This window comes from Heterocephalus glaber, unplaced genomic scaffold (assembly GCF_053883595.1).
Source record: "Heterocephalus glaber isolate CG9 unplaced genomic scaffold, H.glaber_assembly_v1.0 deba00001687, whole genome shotgun sequence".
Taxonomy (NCBI): Eukaryota; Metazoa; Chordata; class Mammalia; order Rodentia; family Bathyergidae; genus Heterocephalus; species Heterocephalus glaber.
This window is the reverse complement of record NW_028258412.1, coordinates 12,865,224-12,886,840: the sequence shown is the minus strand read 5'-3', so window position 1 is coordinate 12,886,840 and position 21,617 is coordinate 12,865,224. Positions and strand designations below refer to the sequence as shown.

Here is a 21,617-nt window from a genome sequence, read left to right as displayed (position 1 = left end):
TGCCTACCCTGTCTTGTTTCGTGACTGGGGCCCTGGCATTGCAGGAGTGGGGTGGGAATGGACTCCCCATTTCTCCTCTCTTGGGTATTTCGTGGCCTTTCTGTTGAATGAGCAGAGCTGATTGCTAGGGTGACTGAGGAATATTTTATTTTGTTTCGTTGTTTTCAGACAGGGTAGAAAACTATGTAGTTTAGGCTGCTCTTGAACTTACTACGCTGGCCCTCCCCCTCCCCTCCACCCCTCCTCCTCCACCTGCTCTTCTTCCTTGAGAGCCATCGGCCCCTGCATGTACACACCCGAGGGCCACCAGAAGTGATGCTCGACAGGGCCTCCATACATCCCCACACATCCCTGGTGCGCGTTCGGGCGACGTGGCTCCGAGTTCACCATAAAATGGACAACTGGGGGACCCCTAGAAAGAAAAGCAGGGCGCCACTCACCTGCCGCCGTCCAGCTCCCACTGCAGCCGAGAGAAACAAGTTAGCCTGTGCAAGCGGGAGGAGCAGGAGGAAAATATATTTTTTTCTAAAAAAGAAAGTAAACAGTCGCCCCCTTCCCTGTAGGGAGGAGGAAAGAGCCCCTATTTCGGAAAGTTAGCTTTTCCTGCTGATAGACCGCCCCCGGCCTTTCGTGGCTCAGGGATCTGGGCTCCAGCGCGCGGCCCCTGTCCCGGAGCGAAGCTATGGCAGCAGTGTCTTCTTCCACCCACTAGAATCCGATGGGTGGGCGGTGAGTCGGGCTTCCATCACAGACTAGAGCTAGCAAGATGGAGGAGGAGGAGGAGGAATGGTAGTACACACCTGCAATCCCAGCCAGCTCTGAGGGCAAAGGAGCAGGGAAGACAGCGGGAATGAGACAGACGATGCTCTTCTGAACCTCCAGTGTGCCCCAGGATCGCTCAGGTCAGCACAGGATTTGTGGTTGACATGTATACAAGGCTCACAGGTAGCATCTAGGAGGAAGTGGATACTCTCTTAGGGCAGCTCTGGCCTCTTAAACTCCACAGGAGCAGGTCCTGAGCTGCTGGAGGATGATTTGCTGGCTCATTTAGCAGCTGCATGTGCAGAAGCCTAGACAGAGGATGAGGTGACCCTAGAGGGCAGCTTCCTCCTAAGTCTGGGCTCGTGAGAGGCCAGGAGGCCAGGGTTAGAGGCCAGCTTGGGTGTGTGGTTTGGGGCAACCTTGCTTGTCATGACCCCGGATCCCCCATTGTGTGCTGTGGTGCTTGGGGCTCCCTCTTCCCATTAAAGAGATGCTCAGTGCCTGAAAGGCAGTTATAACATCTGCCTTCCCAGCCCTCTGGTGTAGCTGAAACTGCCTACATCGCTGAGCCTGAGCTTTGGTCAGGCACCTTTGAAAAGTGCTGTCTGTTGTGCTGGATTTGAATCATAGCACTGGGTATGTGGGTGGCTGTGGCAGAGGCAGCGGCAATGGAAGTCCCAGAAGGGAAAAGAGCCTGGGTGACATTAGAGACCACCTGGGAGCTGTCATGGTTCCCTGGGCTCATATTTGTGAATAAGGACCTCCAAGGGCTGGATGTGCTGTGCTGCTCGAGGCTAGAGTAGAGGGTGGGGCCAGTCCTGGAGCTGCAGCTGCCAGGGCTTCGAAATGGAGGCCACTAGGATAGGTGGCTGCTCCATGCTGCTGCCTATGCCTATCAATGGCCCCCGGTGTGGGGGGCTTTCTAGAGGCAGAGTTAATGTGATGTTTCCCTTGTGTGGCCTGGTTTAATGGTTCCCTTGTATGGCTAGAGTTCAATGTGGGCAGGGTGGAGGTTGTGGCTGTGCTGTCACAATAGCCTGTGCAGAGGGGAAGGAGTTCCCACTGGAGCCAATGGGAGGCCCCAGGAGGAGAGGATCAAGGTGCAGGTGTGGTATCCATAGGGATGACCCTGATGTCAGACCCCGATGTATCCATAGGGGTGACCCCTAACTGGGGAGCAGAGCCTTGGGCAGAAGCAAAGGTCGAAAGACTTTGGAAGAACGAGAACAGGGTGCCAGGAGGTACTCCGAGAGATCTGGCACCTGCTGGTGCTCTCTTAGAGGGCCTTGCACTCAAAGGGCCTGGGTCCTGCCCATTCTTAGTGCGCCCCCAGGTGTGTTTCCCCTTTTCCTTCCTGTGAGGAAAGCGCTCCCCAACTGACAGCCCAGGCAAGGCAGGAGTCTTGCCTCTCCTCATGCCGTCCTTGCCAGCAGCAGGAACAGGTGTCAGCGAGGAGCTGGGGGCAGCATCTGTGGCGAGTGAGGAGGGGACTGGAAGGGGCTGTGAGCTCAAGAGGGGAGCAGCTGACCTGTGCTTCCTCTTAGGCCCCAGCTGCACTGAGGTGGCCACAGCAGCAGATGCCAGGGGGGTCCCCTGAGACCTTGGAGTCCTGCTTCTTTCTGTTCTTAATTCTTCCCTGCATTCCTGTTGGGCACTGGAGGGACAGAAGGTGGAGGAGCAGTCACTGGGGCAGGCAAGGGAGGAGGGCAGGAAGGCTGTGTGGTGTTGCTGACCTTGGTGGCCTGCGACTCCCCCATCAGAATGCTGTTTATATCCCTCAATGCTGCCTCCTTCTCCCGAGCTATGTCTTCAGGGGTTACCTGATAGCTTAGTTTGGGAGGTGGTGGCAGCATCAGAGGGACCCCTTGCCTATGCCTCAGAAGGGGAATCTTGCATTTTCCTAGCCCAGAACCCTCCACTGTGGGCACACACTTACTCCTTGTTTCTGCCTGCCTTGATGTCATGTCTGCCACTTTCTGGTTTCCAGTGTTCTGGGAAACTTCTGGGACTGAACACGAATACTGGAAGCCATTCTCCCTTGGATCTTTGGAGGGTCCCAGAAGTGGCCTGGTGTGAATTGTGGCTGGACCCCTCCTTCTCAGTCCTGGTAACCCTCCAGTGGAGCTGTAGGAGCTGGTGATGGTATTTTGCCCAATCAAGGAGCTCACACAGGAGGGCTGGGAGCGAGGGTCAGGTTTATCTCTGGAGCTCTTCCTGCAGAGGTTTCTAGGTAGAGGCCCAGGCCTTGGGACAAAAGGAATCAGGCCTTGCTGGCCTTCAAGAGGCCTAAATGCAGACGGCAGCTTCCCAGGACGGTAGGTGCCCCTCCTGTGCTGAGCCTGTTGCTCCATGAGCCAAAGCGCCAGTCTGCTCAGTACTGGGGGATGAGCTACAGGGTATCTGAAAACCGCCTGCAGAGAGCACCAGCTTCCTCTGAAGACAGCCTGCTGGTTGAGGCAGACAAGGGTCTGCCCGGAACAGGAAGTGTTTTGGACACTCTTTCCCAAAGCTGATGTGAAGCCCAGAATGCTTGTGGGATGTCTAGAAGTGGATCCACGAGCAAAGGTGGCTAAGCGGGATGCACTCACCTAGGGTTCTTGGGCAGGTGTGGTGAGGGGCCCGGGAGATGAGCCCCAGGGGCAAGTCCCCCCCCCCCCCATGGGGAGGGGCGGTTTGCAGGGCTGAGGGGCCAAGCTAGCCCAGGGAACTGCCCACCAGAGCTGTCGGGGAGCGTGGGATACTTCTTTCTCAAAAACAGGCGGAGTGGTCCTCTTGGAGCGGCCAACTGGCTCACAGTCTCAACCGCAGTGAAACTTTGTGGCTGGGACACAGCATTGGAGGGCGAGAGGGAAGCAGGCGCACAAATGGTTAAAAACAGCGTGGGTGTTTGCATCATTTTTGCAGTTAAGCGGGGAGGAAAGTCCCTCTGCCACTCCTGAGGAAGATAGGTACAGGAGCCCAACATGCTGCAGGTACTTTGCCGCCCAGATCAGTGCTGCTCTGGTCGGCAAAGACAAAAGCCCCCAGTTTACCGCACTTTTTATTCAGTACATCCGGAGAAACAAATGTAACAAATGACTTGCAGAGAGTTCAGTATATCAGTGTAAACAAGATGTAACAATCCAAGAACAATGAGGAATTGAGTAGATGAAGATTTTGTTCCTCCCAGAATGTCTTCAGCTGGTGTAATCTTGTCCTGGAGAATCACAGCATCACCAGATCATTGAGGTCTCAATTGTGACCGGAGGCCAAAATGGAATTATGTCTCGGAATTCCACAGCTGGGCTGTAGGCAGGAGAACTCAATGATTTTTCCCTAAATTATGTAGCATTGCTCCCGACAGGTGTTCGCAGGCACTTCCTTCCCTTACCCCAGGCTTTTACAACCAGTCTGAGTCTGTTTCTGTTTGCAAACTTTTATACTTTTTTAGGGGACGGAAGTATTAGGGATTGAACCCGAGGCCTCACCCTGAGCTATATCCCCAGCCCTTTTTATTTTTTGTCTTGAGGTAGGGTCTGGCTAAATTTTTCAGAGTGGCCTTGTAAGACCGAGGGCCTTACCAAACGCTCCGAGGAGCTGAAGTGGAGCACACCCGGGGATCCCAGCGGTGCCTCCAGAATGTAAGACCAAAGGCCTTACCAAACGCTCCAAGGAGCTGGAGTGGAGCACACCCGGGAAGGAACACACCGGCCATGTTGGGAAACAGACCTTTATTAGTCTGGCCAGACGGCGCTCCCGAAGCAAAATAGCTCAGAGAGGCACCTGGCTCAGAGTCCGAGATTGTTTTATAGGGGGTTAAGGGGGGGGGGGTTTAACATGTGGATTCACAGAAAAAAAAAAAAGAACAAAGGTTAGTGGCTCATTGTCACATGCTGATGTTCAGCAGACATCCTGACTGACAGTTACGACCACCCTGTTTACAGATTGTCCTATAGATACTGGGCCGCGCGGGACATTTGGATTTAGGGCAAACAGATGGCTGAGTAACCTCGCCCTATTACTGATTGTCCATTGTCCCGAGGCAAACACACTCCAACCATCAAATTTACAACAGAATCTAGGGGAGTAATTAACTTTTGAATCACACAGTCCCACAGCCTTGAATTTAAGATTGTCCTACCTCTGCCTCCTAAGTAGCTGGGATTACAGTGTATGCTGCCACATCTGGCAAAAAACATATTTCTAACATAAAATCCACACATATTTTGGGGCACAACCAAAACAATTTTAAAATTAGAGTCTGAGGGTGTAGGTCTGTGGTAGAGCACATGTTTAGCACGCACGGGGGCCTGGGTTCAATTCCAACACCAAATAAGAGACTGATTAGTCTGAGGCACCTTAAGCAATTACTAGCCTCTGCTCATCGACATGAATCCTTTATTTCTTTTTTCTGTTTTAAAAATTTATTTATTTTTCTACCTATTTTCTACCTCCCAGCTGGTTCCCAGGTGGAAAAGATGACTAGAATGTGAGGGAGACCTCAGAGCATTTGTCATGACATTTCTTTTAATTTTCTTTTGAGACAAGATCATGTGATGTAATTTAGACTGGCCTTGAACTATTTAGTTCAGGCCAGCCTCAAATTTGTGGAGATCCTCCTACCATACCCTCCTGAGTGCTGGGATTACTGGCATGAGCCACCATGCTTGGCTTATTTTTTTTGAATTTAAAGCACTGTGGACCAAGAAGCTTTCTTTTTCTGCATTTTTTTTTTTTTTTTTTTTTGTAGCAGGGATCAAACTTGGGTCCTTGTGCTTGCGCAGCAGGCGGTGAAACCACTGAGCTAAATCCTTGGCACCAAGAAGCTTTCTTTTAAAAGCCTCTTTAAAACAAAGGAAAGAAATTAGCTTTCTTTCTTTTGAAAGAAATTAGCTTTCTTTTTAAAGGCTCTTTAAAAAAATGAAAGGAATTAGCTGGGTGTGGTGGAGCACGCCTGTAATTCCAGCACTCAGGAGATTGAGGCAGGAGAGTCAGCTGCCAGTTTGAGGCCAGGCTGGGCTACACAGTGAGTTCAAGGCTGGCCTGAACTATATAGTGAGACCCTGTCTCAAAAAAACCAAACCAAACCAAAAACACATTAAGGATGACTTTGTTCTCTACTCCCAACCCCCACCCCCAGTACTGGGACTTGAACCCAGCTAGGCAGATGCTTTACCTCTGACCTGCATCTGCCCCAGCATTTTTTTGAACTGGTCTTGCTAAATTGCCTAGGTTGGCCTTGAACTTGTGATCCTCCTGCCTCAGCTTCCCTAATAGCTGGGATTACTGGCCATGCTGCCATGCCCAGCTATTCTGCATCTTTTTTATTTTTCTCAAGGAAGTGGAGCAAGATCTTGAAGGAACATGGGATTTTTGGGGAGTGCGGTCAGTATGGGGACAGATGCCCAGTTGGGTTAGCAGAAAGGTAACTGGGGGTATGTGGGTGCTGGAGGCTGTGGGGGTCACATTAATACTTTGCAGAGGGAGGACCCGTGGGCAAGTGAGACCTTCAGTTTCTGGAGTAGGTGTCCTGACCAGGATGCCAGGGATCAAACACAGCTTTGAACCTAGCTGGGAGACAGGAGGACAGTGTAACGGAGAAGTACCTGCTGTACCTCACTTCATAACCTCTGGGGGAAAGAACTCTTCCCTTCCCTGCCTAGCAACCCCATCCATGGGCCCAAACACGCAGAAAGTAAGACAGGGCCCCTGCCCCTATGGGAGCCAGTGAGGCTAGTAGGATACACAGTAAATTTGAAGCCAGCCTTGGCGGTAACAGTGGGTAATCCTAGCACTCTGGGAAGCTGAGGCAGGAGGATCGAAAGTTCAAGCCCAGTCAGGGCAACTTAAATCCTTTCTCAAAAAGGCATCCCCACTATCACCCACACACAGAGGCTGTGTACACACACACACAGAGCAGGAAATGTCAGGTAAAAGGGCCGAAAACCAAGACCAGACCAGGCCCCAAGGAGCCTTTATTAGGGGACTAGATCTGCCGGGCTGTCTCTGAACAAAGGAGAGACAAAAGCAATATGGCTGGGGCAGGGAGTCTTTTATAGAGACTGGGGTAGGGCTGGGTAGGGGCTGAGGTGGGGTTGATTGAGGTAGTGACTAGGGAATGGAGGAGCCGGTGATGTCACTAGATGGTAGGAGGTGAGGGAGTATTAGGTTACTTTCTAGGCGGGAACAGGGGCATGCTGGGAAGAAGGGTTTATTCTTTGGTGGGAGCAACCATCTTGGCATGACGTCACACAGGGGAGTGGGCAAGGCACGATAGGAAAGAGGGCAGCTACTATACATAATAGCTGCTGAGGTGGTGGGAGACCTATCAGAAACAGTACTATGAATAAACAGGGTGGATGGCAAGCATGTGGAGAAACACTGGCCTGGTATAGACAGGGCAGCTCGGCGAGCAGGCCCTGAATGAAGAGGAGCAGACCAGGCTAAGGAACAGTGATGACAAAGGCCAAGGGGTGTAAAGCAAAGCTGCCTGCCTGGTGTGGTGGGAGCAAAGACACCAGGGAATGCACAGTGGGCCTGGGTAGCACAGAGATGTGGGCAGGGATTGGACTAGGCTCTTCAGGCCATGGAGTTGAATTTTACAAGAAATGTGTCCGTAGAAGATGAATGGTTTTGTTTGGTTTTTTTGAAACGGTGTCCCGCTGCACGGTCCAGGATGGCTGGGAACTGCTCAGCACAAGCGATCCTCCCGCCTCTGCCTCCCATGTGGCTGGGGCTACAGGAGCACGCCGTGACGTCTGGCTTTTGCGGACTGCTGTCTCTTAACTCTGCTTTCAAAGACCTGTATGGCCTTTCTGGGAGGCCCATTTTTAGCTCTGCTAGCTTTTTCATTGCAGGATGAGGCCCAGGCAGCACTTTCTCTTCTCAACTCCGGGGAAATGTAGGCCTTTCCCTTGGGCTGGCTCGCAGGAGTCCCCGCCCCGAAGGCGTGGCCATGTCCCGTGAGGCCGCCCCCCCGCAGTCCGGAAGCCGCGCTGGCCGGCGGGGGTGGCAGAGAAGGCCGAGTTGTGTCCACCGTCCATGGCCATCGCGCTGCTCGCCCGGGCCTGCCGGCCCCTCCGCGGAGGTGAGTACCCTCAGCTGCGCACTCCGGCCAGCCCACGGCGGCGTAGGTCCCCGAGGCCGGTCCCGCCCAGCCCCCGGGCCGGCCAGCAGCACCCTTCGGCGCGCGGCCTTTACCCCAGTTGGGTTCCCCCTGGCTTGCAGGCTTGGTCCTTCAGGGCTCCGCAGCTCCCGCCGGGTTTGAGCCGCCTTATCCACACCCCGCCTCCTCCACACCCCGCCTCCGGCACCCACGCGGAGTTCCGGGCGTGCAGACCTCGGAGCCAGGCCAGGGATTGAGCTGGGACTCAGGTCTGTGACCTTGGACGAGCTGCTTAATTGCCCTCTGGCCTCAGTTGGCCCAAGTGCAGCGAGCTGTTGTTACTCCCAGAGAGTTATTAGCAAGATTAAATCACAGGGTATGGAAAACAGTACAGCACCAGGCATATAACAGATGCTCCGTAATGTTAGCGCTCTGGTTTATTTACCGTTTCCCGCGTACCTTTTCCACTGTATCTGTCTCCATTGGGGTCCGTGGCCAAGGCGCCCTCGGCTGATGCAGATCCACCCGCCTCCTGATGACAATAGGGGAGCCTCTGAGGACTGTGCTTAGGGGCACCGTGCTGTTTCTTTTACCAGCCCACTCCCAGGAACTGAGTGCTATTGTCCTCGTTTTATAGGAACTGAGTGAGGCTCAGTGAAGTTAAACTCTTGTCAGAGGTCACAGTGGTCCCTTTATTGTTGGTGTTACACCCAGGCTTGGGATAGTGTCTGGGGAGTGTCGAGCCAGCACAGTGAACAGTTACCCTCGGGCATAGTTTTTGTTGTTTTCAGTCTTGCTTTGTGGCCCAGGCTGGCCTTGATCTCTGGGGCTCAAAGTGATCCTCTTGCCTCAGCCCTGGGAGTAACCTGGGACTACAGGCCAGTAATTCTGTGGTGGATCTATTCCGTGCACGGTGAGAGGTTTAGTGGCCTCTGCCACCGGCTACTAACAACATTCACTCTTCCAGTTGTGAGACCCAAAGGTGTTTGCTAGGCATTACCTGCCCCCCCCCCCCCCAGGGGAAAATCCTACCTGATGATTATTATCCAGGATCTCCTGTGTTCTCCTTTCACTGCCAGGAGCTCTCTGCCCTTGGGACTGGCGGCAGTTACACACTGTCTACCATTCTGTGGAGCTGCCCGAAACGCACCAGATGCTGTGTCAGACCTGCCGGGACTTTGCTGAGAAGGAGCTGGTTCCCATCGCGGCTCAGGTGGACAGGGAGCATCTCTTCCCAGCAGCGCAGGTGAGAGCACCCACCTCAGTGGTTCGTGAAGTCCGGCTGCCCTCGGATGAGTGACAGTGACAGCCAGGGGCATTGCGACACCAGCCAGGGACTCGACTCCAGAGTGTTCTGGACATTTCCTTTGTCCACTGTAAGACCTCTAGCCAGGACTTCATGGACTAGTTCTGTCCCAGGCATTGGGCTGATAGTGGTAGTTAATGCTTACTGAGCGCTTGACCTGAGCTATGCACCGTATGTATCATGTTCGTTCCTATGCAGTCGTATGGGGTGAAGAAGATACTGCTTTTATGCCCGTGGCATCACCGATGAAACTCAAGCTTCTGAGTAGGTTAAATAATGTTCCCAAACGGGGATTTAGCTCAGTGGTTTCGCCGCCTGCTGTGCAAGCACAAGGACCCGAGTTCGATCCCTGGTACCAATAAAAAAAAAAAAATGTTCCCAAGGTCATGGGACTAATTAGCTGCAGAGAGGGGTTCAAACCAGGTGTGTCTTCTCCCAGATCCTGAGGTCCCCACCAGTACCCTCCTTCCTGTGCTCTTCTGTTTCTGTTCAGTCCATCTGCACTGCCATGCCAGCTGTTCCCGATGACCTGTAAAGTATAAATGCTCCAGAGATACTTGTTGAATCCATGATTTGTGAAAGGCCAAACTTCTGGGCTCTTCTTGTCTGTTTTTACTGGTCCCCATGTACATGTCCTGCAGGTTTTGGGGCCAGTCTTCTGGCTTAATGAATGTCGTGTGGTCAGTTTATAGGCCATTGTGACTGGACTGTGGGAAGATCCAAGGTACCCAGAGCTGATAGGCAGGTAGCATACTGGTTAGAAAAATCAGCTGGGCTGCTGGTAGGGATTTGTGTTGTCTTATTTAATCCTTACACTACTACATCTGTACTTAGGCTAGTCTCCATTTTATGCCTTCTAGAATGATTGCAGGGATTAAAGGAGATAATGTTAGTCAAATGTAAGGTACCTGGCACTTGAGTAATGGTAGCTGCTTGTGCTGTACTTGTCATTTTCATTCCCATCGCAGAAAGAGAAGTGTAGAGAAGTGAAACGACATTCCACAGTGTGCTGGTGTGTGCAGCTAGCCCTCATAGCCCGAGTCTGGCTGGCTTGAAAACCCTTCTCCCTCGCCAGCCATGTACGTGTCCCAGAGACCCAGCCGCAGGCAGGGAAGCCCAGTTCTGTTTGGGGACAGTGCTGTTGAGTCTCCCTACCCTGCCCCGCCACCCCCACCCCCACCACATTCGTGACTCGGGCCCTCGCCTGGGATTGCCACTGTACCTTTCAGCGTCTTAGTGGAGTTGTGAAAAAGCTCGAATTCTAGGAGGAGAGGAAGGCAAGAAGGAAAGAAGCCTTGGAGTAGCAGGAGCAGTTTAGGGGCTCGTGTCCCAGGGCCACTGCCTAAGACGGCAGTGCAGACAGGCTGCCCGGTTTCTGCCCCTATATTGTTGGACTCTCAAATTATTACTAGTATCCCACACAAATTTGTGTTGTGCCAGAAGATCATGTTTTGCTACCCTTCCCTTCACTTGCTCTCTGGCACAAAACTTTCCCACTTGCTTTATGGGGCTGGGGTTAATCCCTCTAAATGGTGGCAGAGGTGAGGCTTGAAGGGAGAGGGCAGGGCCGGCTGCTTCTCCCACCTGTCCCGGGCACAGCTCTGTAAGGGCTTCCTGAGGGTAGGATTGCATCTGTATTTTGTTTCATTATCTGCAGGTGTTCCCACTCCCACCCGTCACCTTCTTAGTCCTGCGCTCTCAGCAGGTTTTCGAGTGGTCTGCATGTTGTCTCAGGTTGTAGCGTATGTGTTCAGCACCCCTCCTGTGGGCTGCTTGCCTTTTTTTTTTTCTGTATGTTATAAAAATATTTTTTAAAGGAAGTTTTGTTATTTATGTACATGAACTGTATTACGTATTTTATATATGTGGCCCACGATAATTCCTCTTTACTCAGCGTGGCCTGGCAAGCCAAAGGGTTGGACCCTGGGTTAGGCTGGGGAGGAGGAGGAGCGCTAGCTGCGAAGGTCTGTCTAGCCTGCACCGGCTGGCGCTTGCCCGGTGGCTGGTGGGACGCAGTGTCACTCCTGAGTGTGCCTCTCGGGGCTGAGGGCCAAGGCCTGTTTGCTTTTTTTTAAAAATTGCTGGGGATCGAATCCAGGGCCTTGTGGATGCTAAGCAAGTGGTCTGCTGCTGAGCCCTGTCCTTAATTCTTGCCTTTTGCTCTTTTCTCTGTCACTGTATGGTTCAGTTTCAAAGGGAATTCAGGGCTAAAGCAGGCAGGAGGCTGAGAGAACTAGACACACGCAGATGACATGTTTGCACAATGCCACATAATAGTGTTTCAGAGATGTAGTAGGGGCTGCGGATGTAGCCCAGTAGTAGAGCACTTGCTTACGGTTTGCATATGTTCAGTCACCAAGCCCACATTCACACACACCAAAGAAAACCCGAAGTGTAATAGTGACGCTCAGTAGCTGACACGTGGAGGTCTGTAGGTCGTATGTTATACGTATATTAGCTCATTGAATCTTCAAGACAGCACAGTAAGGTTGTTACTTAATTCTCTCCAGTTTTCAGATGAGGAAACTGAAGCCCGAGGTTAAGTTCCTTTTCTTTTTTGTGGTACTGGAGATCGAACCCAGGGGTTCTTCTACACTGAGCTCCATCTCCAGCCCTTTTTATTTTTTGTTTTGAGACAATCTTGCTAAATTGCCCAGGAGGGATTTGAACTTGGGATCCTCCAGCCTCAGCCTCTCAGAGAGCTGGAATTAGAGGTGTGTGCTCCGGCCTGAGTTAGTTTCTTCCTTTCCTGCTTTCCTCCTTCCCTTCTTCCCTCCCTCCCTTCCTTCCTTCCTTCCTTTGTTTTGCAGTGGTGTAGATGAAACCTAGGCCTTGGACGAGCTAGGAAGCTGCTCTGCCACTGAGCTTCCCCCTGGGCCCCAGAGGCGCAGTTCCTCGCTGGGCAGTCAGAGTTGGTCCTTAAGGAGCAGACACAGACTTCTGAGCTTAGTGAGTTCTAATACATCTTCCTGAAGAGTTTTTCATGTTTTTCATTAGTCCAGTATATGTTCCTTGAATTTTTTGTTCCCCCAATAAAGTAGGTTTGCAAGAGAAGGGCCAAAGGGAGGGAATTTTGAGGCGGGTAGGCCAAGACTTGGGTGGAAGGTAGGTGCCAGTTATTACTTACGATGCTGGTTTTGTAACTCACTGACCTTTAGTCTTTTTATGTCCAAATTAACAAATGAAGGAGCAGTTATGACTTTATAGTGTCATTTTGTTACAAAGGGGAATAGGAAACAGAATGGTCTTTCCAACCGGTTTCAGACTTTGTAACTTTGAAAAGTATATGTGTATAAAAAAGTATATGTGTATAAAAGGATCTAGTTTCTTTCTCAGTGCATTTTTATTGAATAACTTTTTTTTGAGACAAGGTCTTCCTATATCATCTAGGCTGACCTTGAACTTGGAATCCGCCTGCCTCAGCCTTCCAAGTGTGGGGGATTACAGGTGTGCACCACTATGCTTGGCTTTGTGAATAACTTTAAAATGACGGGGTAAAACCTACTATTCCTTCTCTTACCCCTTCTGAGTTTATGAGTTGATAGTTATCTAGTGAGCCTCCTAGAAACTTCTGGTCAAACCCCATTTTTCTTCTCCCTCCTGCCTACTGAGTTGTTTTTTTGTTTTTGTTTTGTTTTTTTGAGACATGGTATCTCTATGTAGTCCAGGCTGGTCTTGAACTCACTGTGTGTCCCAGGCTGGCCTCTAACTTGTGATCCTCCTGCCTCAGCCTCCATGTGCTGGGATTACAGGCACGTGCCACCATGCCTAGCTTGCCACTGACTTCTTAATCCCACCTTGGAGTTGTCTCTTACTTGCCACCTCCTCTAATTCTTTTTTTTAGTACTGGGGATCGAACTCAGGTCCTTACGCCTCCTCTGATTTTTGCAAGCAGAATTCATCTTTTTGGGTTCTGGGAGTATTCCAGTCAGAATTCAGAATTTACTAGTTGTGCCAATCACATTGTTGCATGTGTTTTTTTGAAAAATAAAATATATGTGTATAGTATGTATATCTTACATATTTCTGGGGTGCAGTGTAGCATTTCAACCCCTGTATACAGTGTGTAGTGATTGCTTATGGTGACTAGCACATGTGTCACCTCAGATTTAATTAGTTCTTTGTGTTGGGACTATTCTAGCTCTTCTCTAGCAGCTCTTCCGAAATATTCAGTTAATTGTTGCCAACCTTAGTGCTCCCGCTGTGGTGGGTGTCTCATTTCGGAATTACTTCAGACACTTAGTTTCTGGAATGCATGGGTCAGTTCGTGTTCTTACTCTTCGGCCAGACACTCAGCGTGTGCCTGAGCCAGATTGTACCTCTCCTCAGTGAGCACGGGTCCTCCTCGTCCCAGTGTGTGGCCCACATGCACAGTAAGGCCTACGGAGTTGCTAACAGAGCCCTGCTGTCAATGTGTTTCTCTTTCCTCTACCTGTGTGTGTGTGGTCTTGGGGATGGAACCCATGGCCTCTTGAATGCTAGATTTCACCTTGGATACATGGCACATCTTGCTAGGTGTGGTGGTGCATGCCTATAGTCCCAGATACTCGAGAGGCTGAGGCAGGAAGATCACAAATTTGAGGCCTGCCTGGGCAACTCAGAGAGACTGTCTCACAATAAAAAAATAGAAAGAATTAAGAGTATAGCTCAGTGGGAGAACACTTGTCTAACACATGCGAGGGCCTGGGTTTGATCCCTACCACCACCAAAAACAACCCAAAAAAGGCAAACCTTCAAGATAGGAAATTAGATTTGATTTGACTTGATTTTTTGAGACAGGGCCTTGCTGTGCAGTTCAGGCTGGTCTTGAACTTGCTATGTAGCCCAGGGTGGCCTCAAACTCATGGCTATCTTCCTGCCTCAGCCTCCTGAGTGCTGGGATTACAGGTGTGCAGCACCACACACAGCAGAAAATTTTATTTTTAAAAGGGAGTTAGTTTTTTTTTGATTTTTAAAGGGAGTTAGTTTTTTTTTTTTTGGTTCCGGGGATCGAACTCGGATCCTTGCGCTTGCGCAGCAGGTGGCTAAACCACTGAGCTAAATCCCCGGCCCTAAAGGGAGTTAGTTTTGACTGTAGTGAACATAGGCGTACTGAGGATAAATTTAATTTTTTAGAAATGTGAGTTTTATAAGTGACTTAAAGCATTGTTTTGTTTTGTCTTATTTATTTACTTATTTATTTATTGGTACCAGGGATCGAACTTGGGACCTTGCACTTGTGAGGCAGGTGGCAGAACCACTGAGCTTCCCCGGCCCTAAAGCACCGTTTTATACGAAAGGCTTTTTCAGTTTTATTCTGTAAAGAAAAGAGGCTTATTTAGCTCACAGTTCTTAAGGTTCCAAGACTGGTGGCATTGCTTTGGGTCCTGATGAGGCCCTGAAATCACACATGGGAGGAGGTCACATCCCAAAGCAGGAAAACTGAGCGTGAAGTGCTTGTTTTTATTTATTTATTTATGTATTTACTTTTGCGGGACTGAGGTAGGAACCCTCCGCCTGGTGCGTGTAGCCCTCCCTGAGCTTCGTCCCCAGCCCCTCTTCGGCAGGAGGTGGAAGAAGGCTCCTGTCAACCACGCTGTCACCTCTGGAGCAAAAGGACCCAGCGTGAGAACCTGGGCTTTTACCCCTGGGGCTGCCGTTCTGCCTCCCACCGCGGCGTGGCACCCTCTGCCTGTGCACGCCACCTCCGCCTCTGGGGCATCTGTACTGACCCTGTGGACCTTTTTTCCTTGTCATTACTTCCTCCAGAGCGCAGTGTGACAGCAGTGTACGGCGCATGTACACTGTGTTAGGGATTGCGAGTCATGAGGGGAGGATTTCATGCACTGGGAGCCTGGCTGGCAGAGCTCAGTGGTGTAGCGCTCGTCCAGCGTGCACACGGCCGGGGCTCTGTCTCTGGCACCACAGTGATAAAAACAGGCAAATTCGGAAATGAATAAAGTCCATGGGATCGTGGGGGTAGGTGTGTGCAAATACTATACCATTTTATATAAAGGGACTTGAGCCTCTGTGGGATCCCTGGGGATCCCGGAAGCAACTCCCCTCTGCCTCTGAAACGACTGTATACAGAAGGGCTTGTAAGCTGGGCGTGGCGCCCACCTGTGATCCCAGCACTCTGGGAGGCTGAGGCAGGGAAATCAAGTCTGAGCCCAGCCCAGACAATTTAGTGATTACTGAGATCCTGTTTCAAAACAAAAAAGGGCTAGGGGTGTAGCTTAGTGAGAAGGCCCTTGGGTTCAATCCCCAGTGCCACAGAAAAGGGCAAGGGGGCTGATAAAAGCAGTGGCCCCTCCATCCCCTCTCCTGTCGCTGTTCCCCAGAGACAATGGGTTTTAGTTGTATTTTCTGTGAACTTAGGTAGGTTCTGTTGTAGCCCACATTTCTCAGGTGGAAAGTGAGCTGAAGAGGTTAAAGGAATTTGTTGTAGGTTGGCACGGGCAGAGCTGGCCACTGTAGTAAGCTGGCTAAGATTCTGTTCGTTGCCAGGTTTTCATCCCAGCCGTACCACTTGTATGCTCTGTGGCCTTGGGCAGATCGCTTAACCCCTCTGAGCCCCAGTTTCCCCAGCTGTGCTGTGAAGTTAACATACAACATTGTTCTTGTAGAGCTCTTGAGAGACATGTAGTGTTGTACACACTGGCCTAGCCTGAGGCCCAGGGTTCAATCTCTGCTGCTACAGACAAAGCCAGAAGCACTTCGTGGAGAGTCTGGCACATACGAGGAACTCAGTATTAACCATAATTGTTATTATCTCCAAGTCAGAAATCCAGGCTCAGCTGGACATGTTGCGCACACCTGTAGTCCCAGCTACTTGGGAAGCAGAGAAAGGCTCACGAGTTCAAGACCAGCCTGGGTAGCTTAGTGAGTCTGTGTCTCAAAATAAGATAAGACAAAACACTGGGCTCATAGCTCAGTGGTAGAGCACTTGCCTTTGTGTGCGTGCATACACACACACACACACACACACACACCTCAAGCTTTTATCCATTCACTTTTTCTCTGGCATTGGGCCTGTAACAGTGAGGAAAAACACAAAGTTTCTGCCCTCATGGTCACACAGAAAGATGTTAGTAGATAAGAAATTCCACCTGTGTAAGTCCTACAAAAGTGTCAGAAGAGTTTGTGATTTAAGGATTTGACTTAAATGAAACCAAAGGTGGCAGCCCAAAGAGCTTGCATTGAGATCAGAAGGAAAGGAGAGGAAAATCACTGGTCCATTGAGGGCCTTGCTGATGCAGGAAACAGCATGTGCAAAGGCCCTGTGGTGGGGAGGGGAAATGTGTGTGCTTAGGGGACTGAAGGAAGGCCAGTATGAAGGTACCATACTGTCCTGTTCCTTACCTCTAAGTCCCCTAAAGGCTTCCCTCTGCCTGCTCACTGGTGTGGCTGTGGACAGAGAGGTGAACAAACATGGGGGTGCATGGGGACAGGATGGTTTGAATAGCTGGGTTGGGCCTTCAGCATTTAAACTTGTGTCTACAGGTGCTGGCTTGGGGCAGGAGGGGCTGAGGCTGGGGTGGGCACCTGCGCAGCAGTGCCCCGGCCATGACCTCCTTCCCTCGCCAGGTGAAGAAGATGGGTGGGCTCGGGCTGCTGGCCATGGACGTGCCTGAGGAGCTCAGCGGGGCTGGGCTCGACTACCTGGCCTACTCCATCGCCATGGAGGAGATCAGCCGGGGCTGCGCCTCCACCGGCGTCATCATGAGTGTCAACAACGTGAGTGAGCTCTCCTGGCTCCCCTGGGTGGGCTCTGGACAGAGCAGGCCTCGGGCCGCCTCCCATCACCGCCCACTCTCCCCCTAGTCTCTCTACCTGGGCCCCATCCTGAAGTTCGGCTCCCCCGAGCAGAAGCGGCAGTGGGTCACCCCTTTCACCAGTGGTGACAAAATTGGCTGCTTTGCCCTCAGTGAACCAGGTACGTGCCCCTGGGGTGTCACTCCCTCGGTAAGGGTGACAGGCGGCCCTGCGCCTGTGGACCAGAGCTGGGGGGCTGTTGCTGGTCAGCCCCCGAACAGGAGGAAGGGGCTCTGGTGTGGGCCTCTGGGCCCAGCGCAGCTGCCTGGATCTTCCTAGGAGGCTGCTGTGCCTGCCTGGGGCACAGGCAGGGACAGCTTAGGTCCTGTACAGGACCTGTCCCTCCTGTACCCGTCTGGGAGCTTCGGGGCTGCTGCACCCTGAGCCCGACTGTGGAGCCCAGTTGCAGGGTGAGGCGGGGTCCCCTGTACTGGGTCTGAGTCTGCGTGTGGGGCAGGGAACGGCAGCGATGCGGGAGCTGCATCCACTACGGCCCGGGAGGAAGGGGACTCGTGGGTCCTGAATGGCACCAAAGCCTGGATCACCAATGCCTGGGAGGCCTCGGCCACTGTGGTCTTTGCCAGCACGGACAGATCCCTGAAGAACAAGGTGGGGCCCAGGGCGGCCAGGCTGACCCTCTGTCTGTGGGTGGGAACCCCCTTCCCAGCTGTTCTGCCCTGGGGGGACTCAGGCTGCCCCTCCCCTGCTTTCTGCACCTTCCCTTGAAGCCAGCAGGGGGCATCCTGGCTGGACCCTGACAGAGGCCAGTGAGGGCCTTGACGCTTGCGTCTGGACTGTTGGTGTCAGGGTGGGACTCTGCCAGCAAGGCCGCCACTGAGAAAGTCACTCGGCATCTTGGGGCCTTGCAGGGCATCAGTGCCTTCCTGGTTCCCATGCCAACACCTGGGCTCATGCTGGGGAAGAAGGAGGACAAGCTGGGCATCCGGGGCTCGTCCACAGCCAACCTCATCTTTGAGGACTGTCGCATCCCCAAGGAGAACCTGCTGGGGGAGCTGGGGATGGGCTTCAAGATAGCCATGGTGAGCCCGGTGCGGGGCAGTGCCCTGGGGCCAGGCCCAGTGCCCCAGCCTGCAGTCACTGAGCGAGAGGTCCCCACAGCAAACCCTGGACATGGGCCGGATTGGAATCGCCTCCCAGGCCCTGGGCATTGCCCAGGCTGCCCTGGATTGTGCTGTGAACTACGCTGAAACCCGCAAGGCCTTCGGGGCACCCCTCACGAAGCTCCAAGGCATCCAGGTAACCAGGGCGATGTCAGGAGCTGGGCCTGGATGCCAGGGAGGGAAGCTTGGCCTTTTCCCTGCCCTGTGCCCTCCCTCTCCTCTGACCCGCTCTCTGGGCAGCGAGGGCACCTGCTGACTAGTGGTGTGGACTGTTGTAGTTCAAGCTGGCGGATATGGCCCTGGCCCTGGAGAGTGCCCGGCTGCTGACCTGGCGTGCTGCCATGTTGAAGGACAATAAGAAGCCTTTCACCAAGGTGCCCTGGGGGAAGGGGCTCCCTTCGAGGGAGGGGTCTGGGTGGGCAGAGGTGGGCTTGTGGGTTTACTTTGCTAGGACTGAGGGGCCAGAAGCTGGGGCTCCCCCAAGGTGAAGTTGCCGACTGCCATCCCTGCTGCTTAGGAGTCCGCCATGGCCAAGCTTGCTGCATCGGAGGCCGCGACTGCCATCAGCCACCAGGTGAGCGTCCGCCCTGCACGCTTGTGGCCCCTGCCCTGTGAGTCCTTTATGTAGTTCACCTGCCCTGTCTTTCCTCACGTGTGTGTGTGTCTTCTGCCTCTTTATAGGCTATACAGATTCTGGGTGGCATGGGTTATGTGACAGAGATGCCCGCTGAGCGCCACTACCGAGACGCGCGCATCACCGAGATCTACGAGGGCACCAGTGAGATCCAGAGGCTGGTGATCGCTGGGCATGTGCTCCGGAGCTACCGGAGCTGAGCCCCTCTGAGGGGACCAGCACCCCCTGCCAGCCTTGGACTGTAGGAAAGGGGCGGAGCCTCATGGCCTTAACTCTGGCGTCTGCCAGACCCTTGGGCACAGAGCCCTCGGCCCTACACGCTGGCTAGAGGGGCTCTCATGCCCTTTCGCTCTTCCACCCAGATTAAACTGCAAGGGTGGGAGTCTCAGGGAGAGGAAGGGTGAGGCCCTGTGACCTGTGACAGAGGACACCCATCTGGGCTCTGCTACCCCCTTCCACGCCAGCCAGCGTGCTTTCACGGGAGTGGCTGTGGGGAGCAGGAGCGCCTCCTGTCCTGGCCCTGCAGGGCCCGGCCTTTGCCCAGGGGTTTGAGTTCCAGTCTCTGGAAGGGTGTGGTCCTGGTTGTGCGGTCGCTCTGCAAAGCACGTAGGTGTGCAGTGTGTGGTCTGTCTGTCATGGCTGGAACTGATTGTTGCAATAAAGCATACCTGGTCCGGACCGACCCTCGCTGGCTCTTTCCTCTGCGGGCCCTGCTGACACACTGTGCTGGAGGAGGGCAGGCGCTTTGCCTGAAGGCTGGGGCAGGGGGAGGCAGGGCTGGCCGACAAGGCAGCTCAGGAGGGTAAGGAACTGCCTGCTCGGTGGTGTCTGGAGGGTACTGGCAGGAAGCCAGCCCAGGCCTCCCAGGAGCAGATGGGAGTGGAGGGACTGGCATGGGAAGAGGAAGGAGCCAGGGTGTCAGGGCCCTGGCCCTAGGGAGGAAGTGGGGACTTGAAAGGCCACATTTTAGAAGTAACCCCCCCCACTCTTTTTTTTTTTTTTGGTACTGGAGACTAACTCGAGACCTTGCACTTTGGAGGCAGGGAGCGGAACCACTGAGCTAAATCCCCAGCTCTACCCCTTGGCCCTTTTTAAATTTTTATTTTGAGATAGGGTCTTGCTAAGTCACTCAGGCTGGCCTTGAACTTTCGATCCTCCTGCTTCAGCCTTCTAAAGTGCTGGGAGTACAGGCCTGCAGCACCACGGCCAGCTTAATGTTGGAATGGTCCGGGGCACCCACTCTGAGCGGCCATGGGGAGGGGGTCTTGCCCATGATCCTGGAGCCCAGGTGGGACTGGGTTTGGGCTGAGGCCATGAGCGAAGCAGCTGGGGGAGAAAACTGCAGCAGAGTTCAGAGGAGGTGGGGCTGTCCCCAGGAAAGCGGGAAAAAAACTGCCAGCCTTGGCCTCGCAGTAAGGTCTCTGGAGGGAAGGGAGGCCGGTGAGCCTGAGGAACTGATGTCTGGGGGGCGCGGAGAGACCCGGAGCCACCACTGCATGAGGATTGCGGGGCCAGGTGCCCGCACCCGCTGCCAGGCTGCAGCCTCGGGCTCCAGTTGAGAGGGTGGGGCTGTGCGGGGCTGCACGAAGCAGGTGGAGGGCGGCTTCCACGTGGCAGTTTAGGTCTTGATTGCTCCCAGACTGCAGGCTGCCCAGGCTCCCTCCACCCGGTCAGCAGGTGTTGTCTTTCCTTCCTAAGCGGTGCCTCTGAGGCTCTGGCAACCGCTTCCCTGCCTGCTCTTTCGGGCAGGCGGCAGCCTGGCCTTGCAGAAGCGCCTGGAGGCCTTGGTCCTAGCTCATACCCTCCCTGGGTCTCTGGGATCTGCCCGTCCCTGCCCAAGTGCCAGCCAAAGGTAAGTCTGTCCCACCCAACTTAGAGACACATAACAGGCTGTCGTTCCCTGAGTCGCAAGCCCATGTGGGGACCTGTGAGCCCAGGAAGAGTGGAGAGGGTGTTCAGAGGCTCCCTGGCCTCTCCAGCCAGGTGGCAGTGGCTCCTGTGGGGATGAGGAAGAGGGGCCTTGTCTTGCTGGGGGGAGGGAAGAGGTGCAGGAGCAGGGAGAGCCCAAATGGCACCTGTGGCCTCGGACCGAGCAGGCCCTGCTCGGACTCTGGCTCCACCCGGCATGGTGTTCAGGCCCACGGGCCCTCGGCTCCGTCCGCCCTGCCCGTTGGGAAGCGTCTGGTGTTGCCAGCAGGGACGGGGCTGGGTGCGGCAGGTCTGCTGTCCCAGGAGCCCACTGGGGTGTCGCCTCTCAGCAGGGCCTGGGCCTCGCTGTGCTCTGCCTCGGGGCAGGACCTGAGGCCACACTGCTGTCCTTTTCACAGTGAAGTAACTGAGGCTCTGAGACAAGGTCACCTGCGTACTGGGACTTCAGGAGCTGAGCGGGGTTGGGGCCCTGCTGCTATCCTGCACCTGTGCGCGTGTGTTGGTGGGAGGCCACAGGCTCCCGCTGGCCTGTTTGCTGGGGCTTCTTAGAACTAAATTCTGGACTCTACCCCTGGGTCCGTTTGAACCTGAACCAAGAGTGGGGTGTAAATATCACGCCCCTTGGCACCTAATTTCTTCAGTGTGTGTTTCCTAAGAACAAGAACGTCCGCCCAATGTAACCACAGGACAGCTGTGGATCAGGTGTCAAATCTGCAGACTGTTCAGATTTTGTCAGTTTCTCCATGTCTTTCATGGCACTTTTTTGCAAAATCCCAGACCGGACGTTGTATTTGTTTTACTTGGTTGGTTGGTTTTTGAGACAGGGTTTTGCTATGTAATTCACTCTGTAGCCCAGGGTGGCAGTGAACTTGGAGTGATCCTCCTGCCTCAGCCTCCGGAGTGCTGGGATGACAGATGTGTGCCACCACACCTGGCTTGCATTCACTTTAGTTTCTTTCATTCTAGGACAGTGCTTTAGGCTGAGAT

General features: G+C 53.4%; 1 protein-coding gene and 1 long non-coding RNA gene across 3 annotated transcripts in view; both read left to right on the top strand.

The window, feature by feature from the left end:
• Window positions 1-7,683: 7,683 nt before the first annotated feature.
• Acads (acyl-CoA dehydrogenase short chain) lies at window positions 7,684-19,379 on the top strand. Of its 2 annotated transcripts, XM_021257347.2 has the most exons (11): window positions 7,713-7,828; window positions 7,969-8,115; window positions 8,926-9,092; window positions 16,719-16,868; window positions 16,956-17,067; window positions 17,404-17,555; window positions 17,816-17,986; window positions 18,066-18,203; window positions 18,346-18,441; window positions 18,585-18,641; window positions 18,749-19,379. In XM_021257347.2, the coding sequence occupies exons 1-11, from the start codon at window positions 7,783-7,785 to the stop codon at window positions 18,899-18,901; spliced, it is 1,389 nt and encodes a 462-aa protein (XP_021113006.2). In that variant the 5' UTR covers window positions 7,713-7,782; the 3' UTR covers window positions 18,902-19,379. The 2 variants fall into 2 exon arrangements, with proteins under 2 accessions (XP_012927180.2, XP_021113006.2); XM_013071726.3 differs by lacking the exon at window positions 7,969-8,115 and having other exon boundaries at window positions 7,684-7,828.
• A 984-nt stretch (window positions 19,380-20,363) lies between these two features.
• The window catches only part of LOC110348888 (uncharacterized), a 35,672-nt gene continuing 34,418 nt past the window's right edge, over window positions 20,364-21,617 (top strand). The window contains exon 1 of the long non-coding RNA XR_002394480.2: window positions 20,364-20,553. This is a non-coding gene — a long non-coding RNA (uncharacterized LOC110348888). The remainder of the gene's footprint in view (window positions 20,554-21,617) is intronic.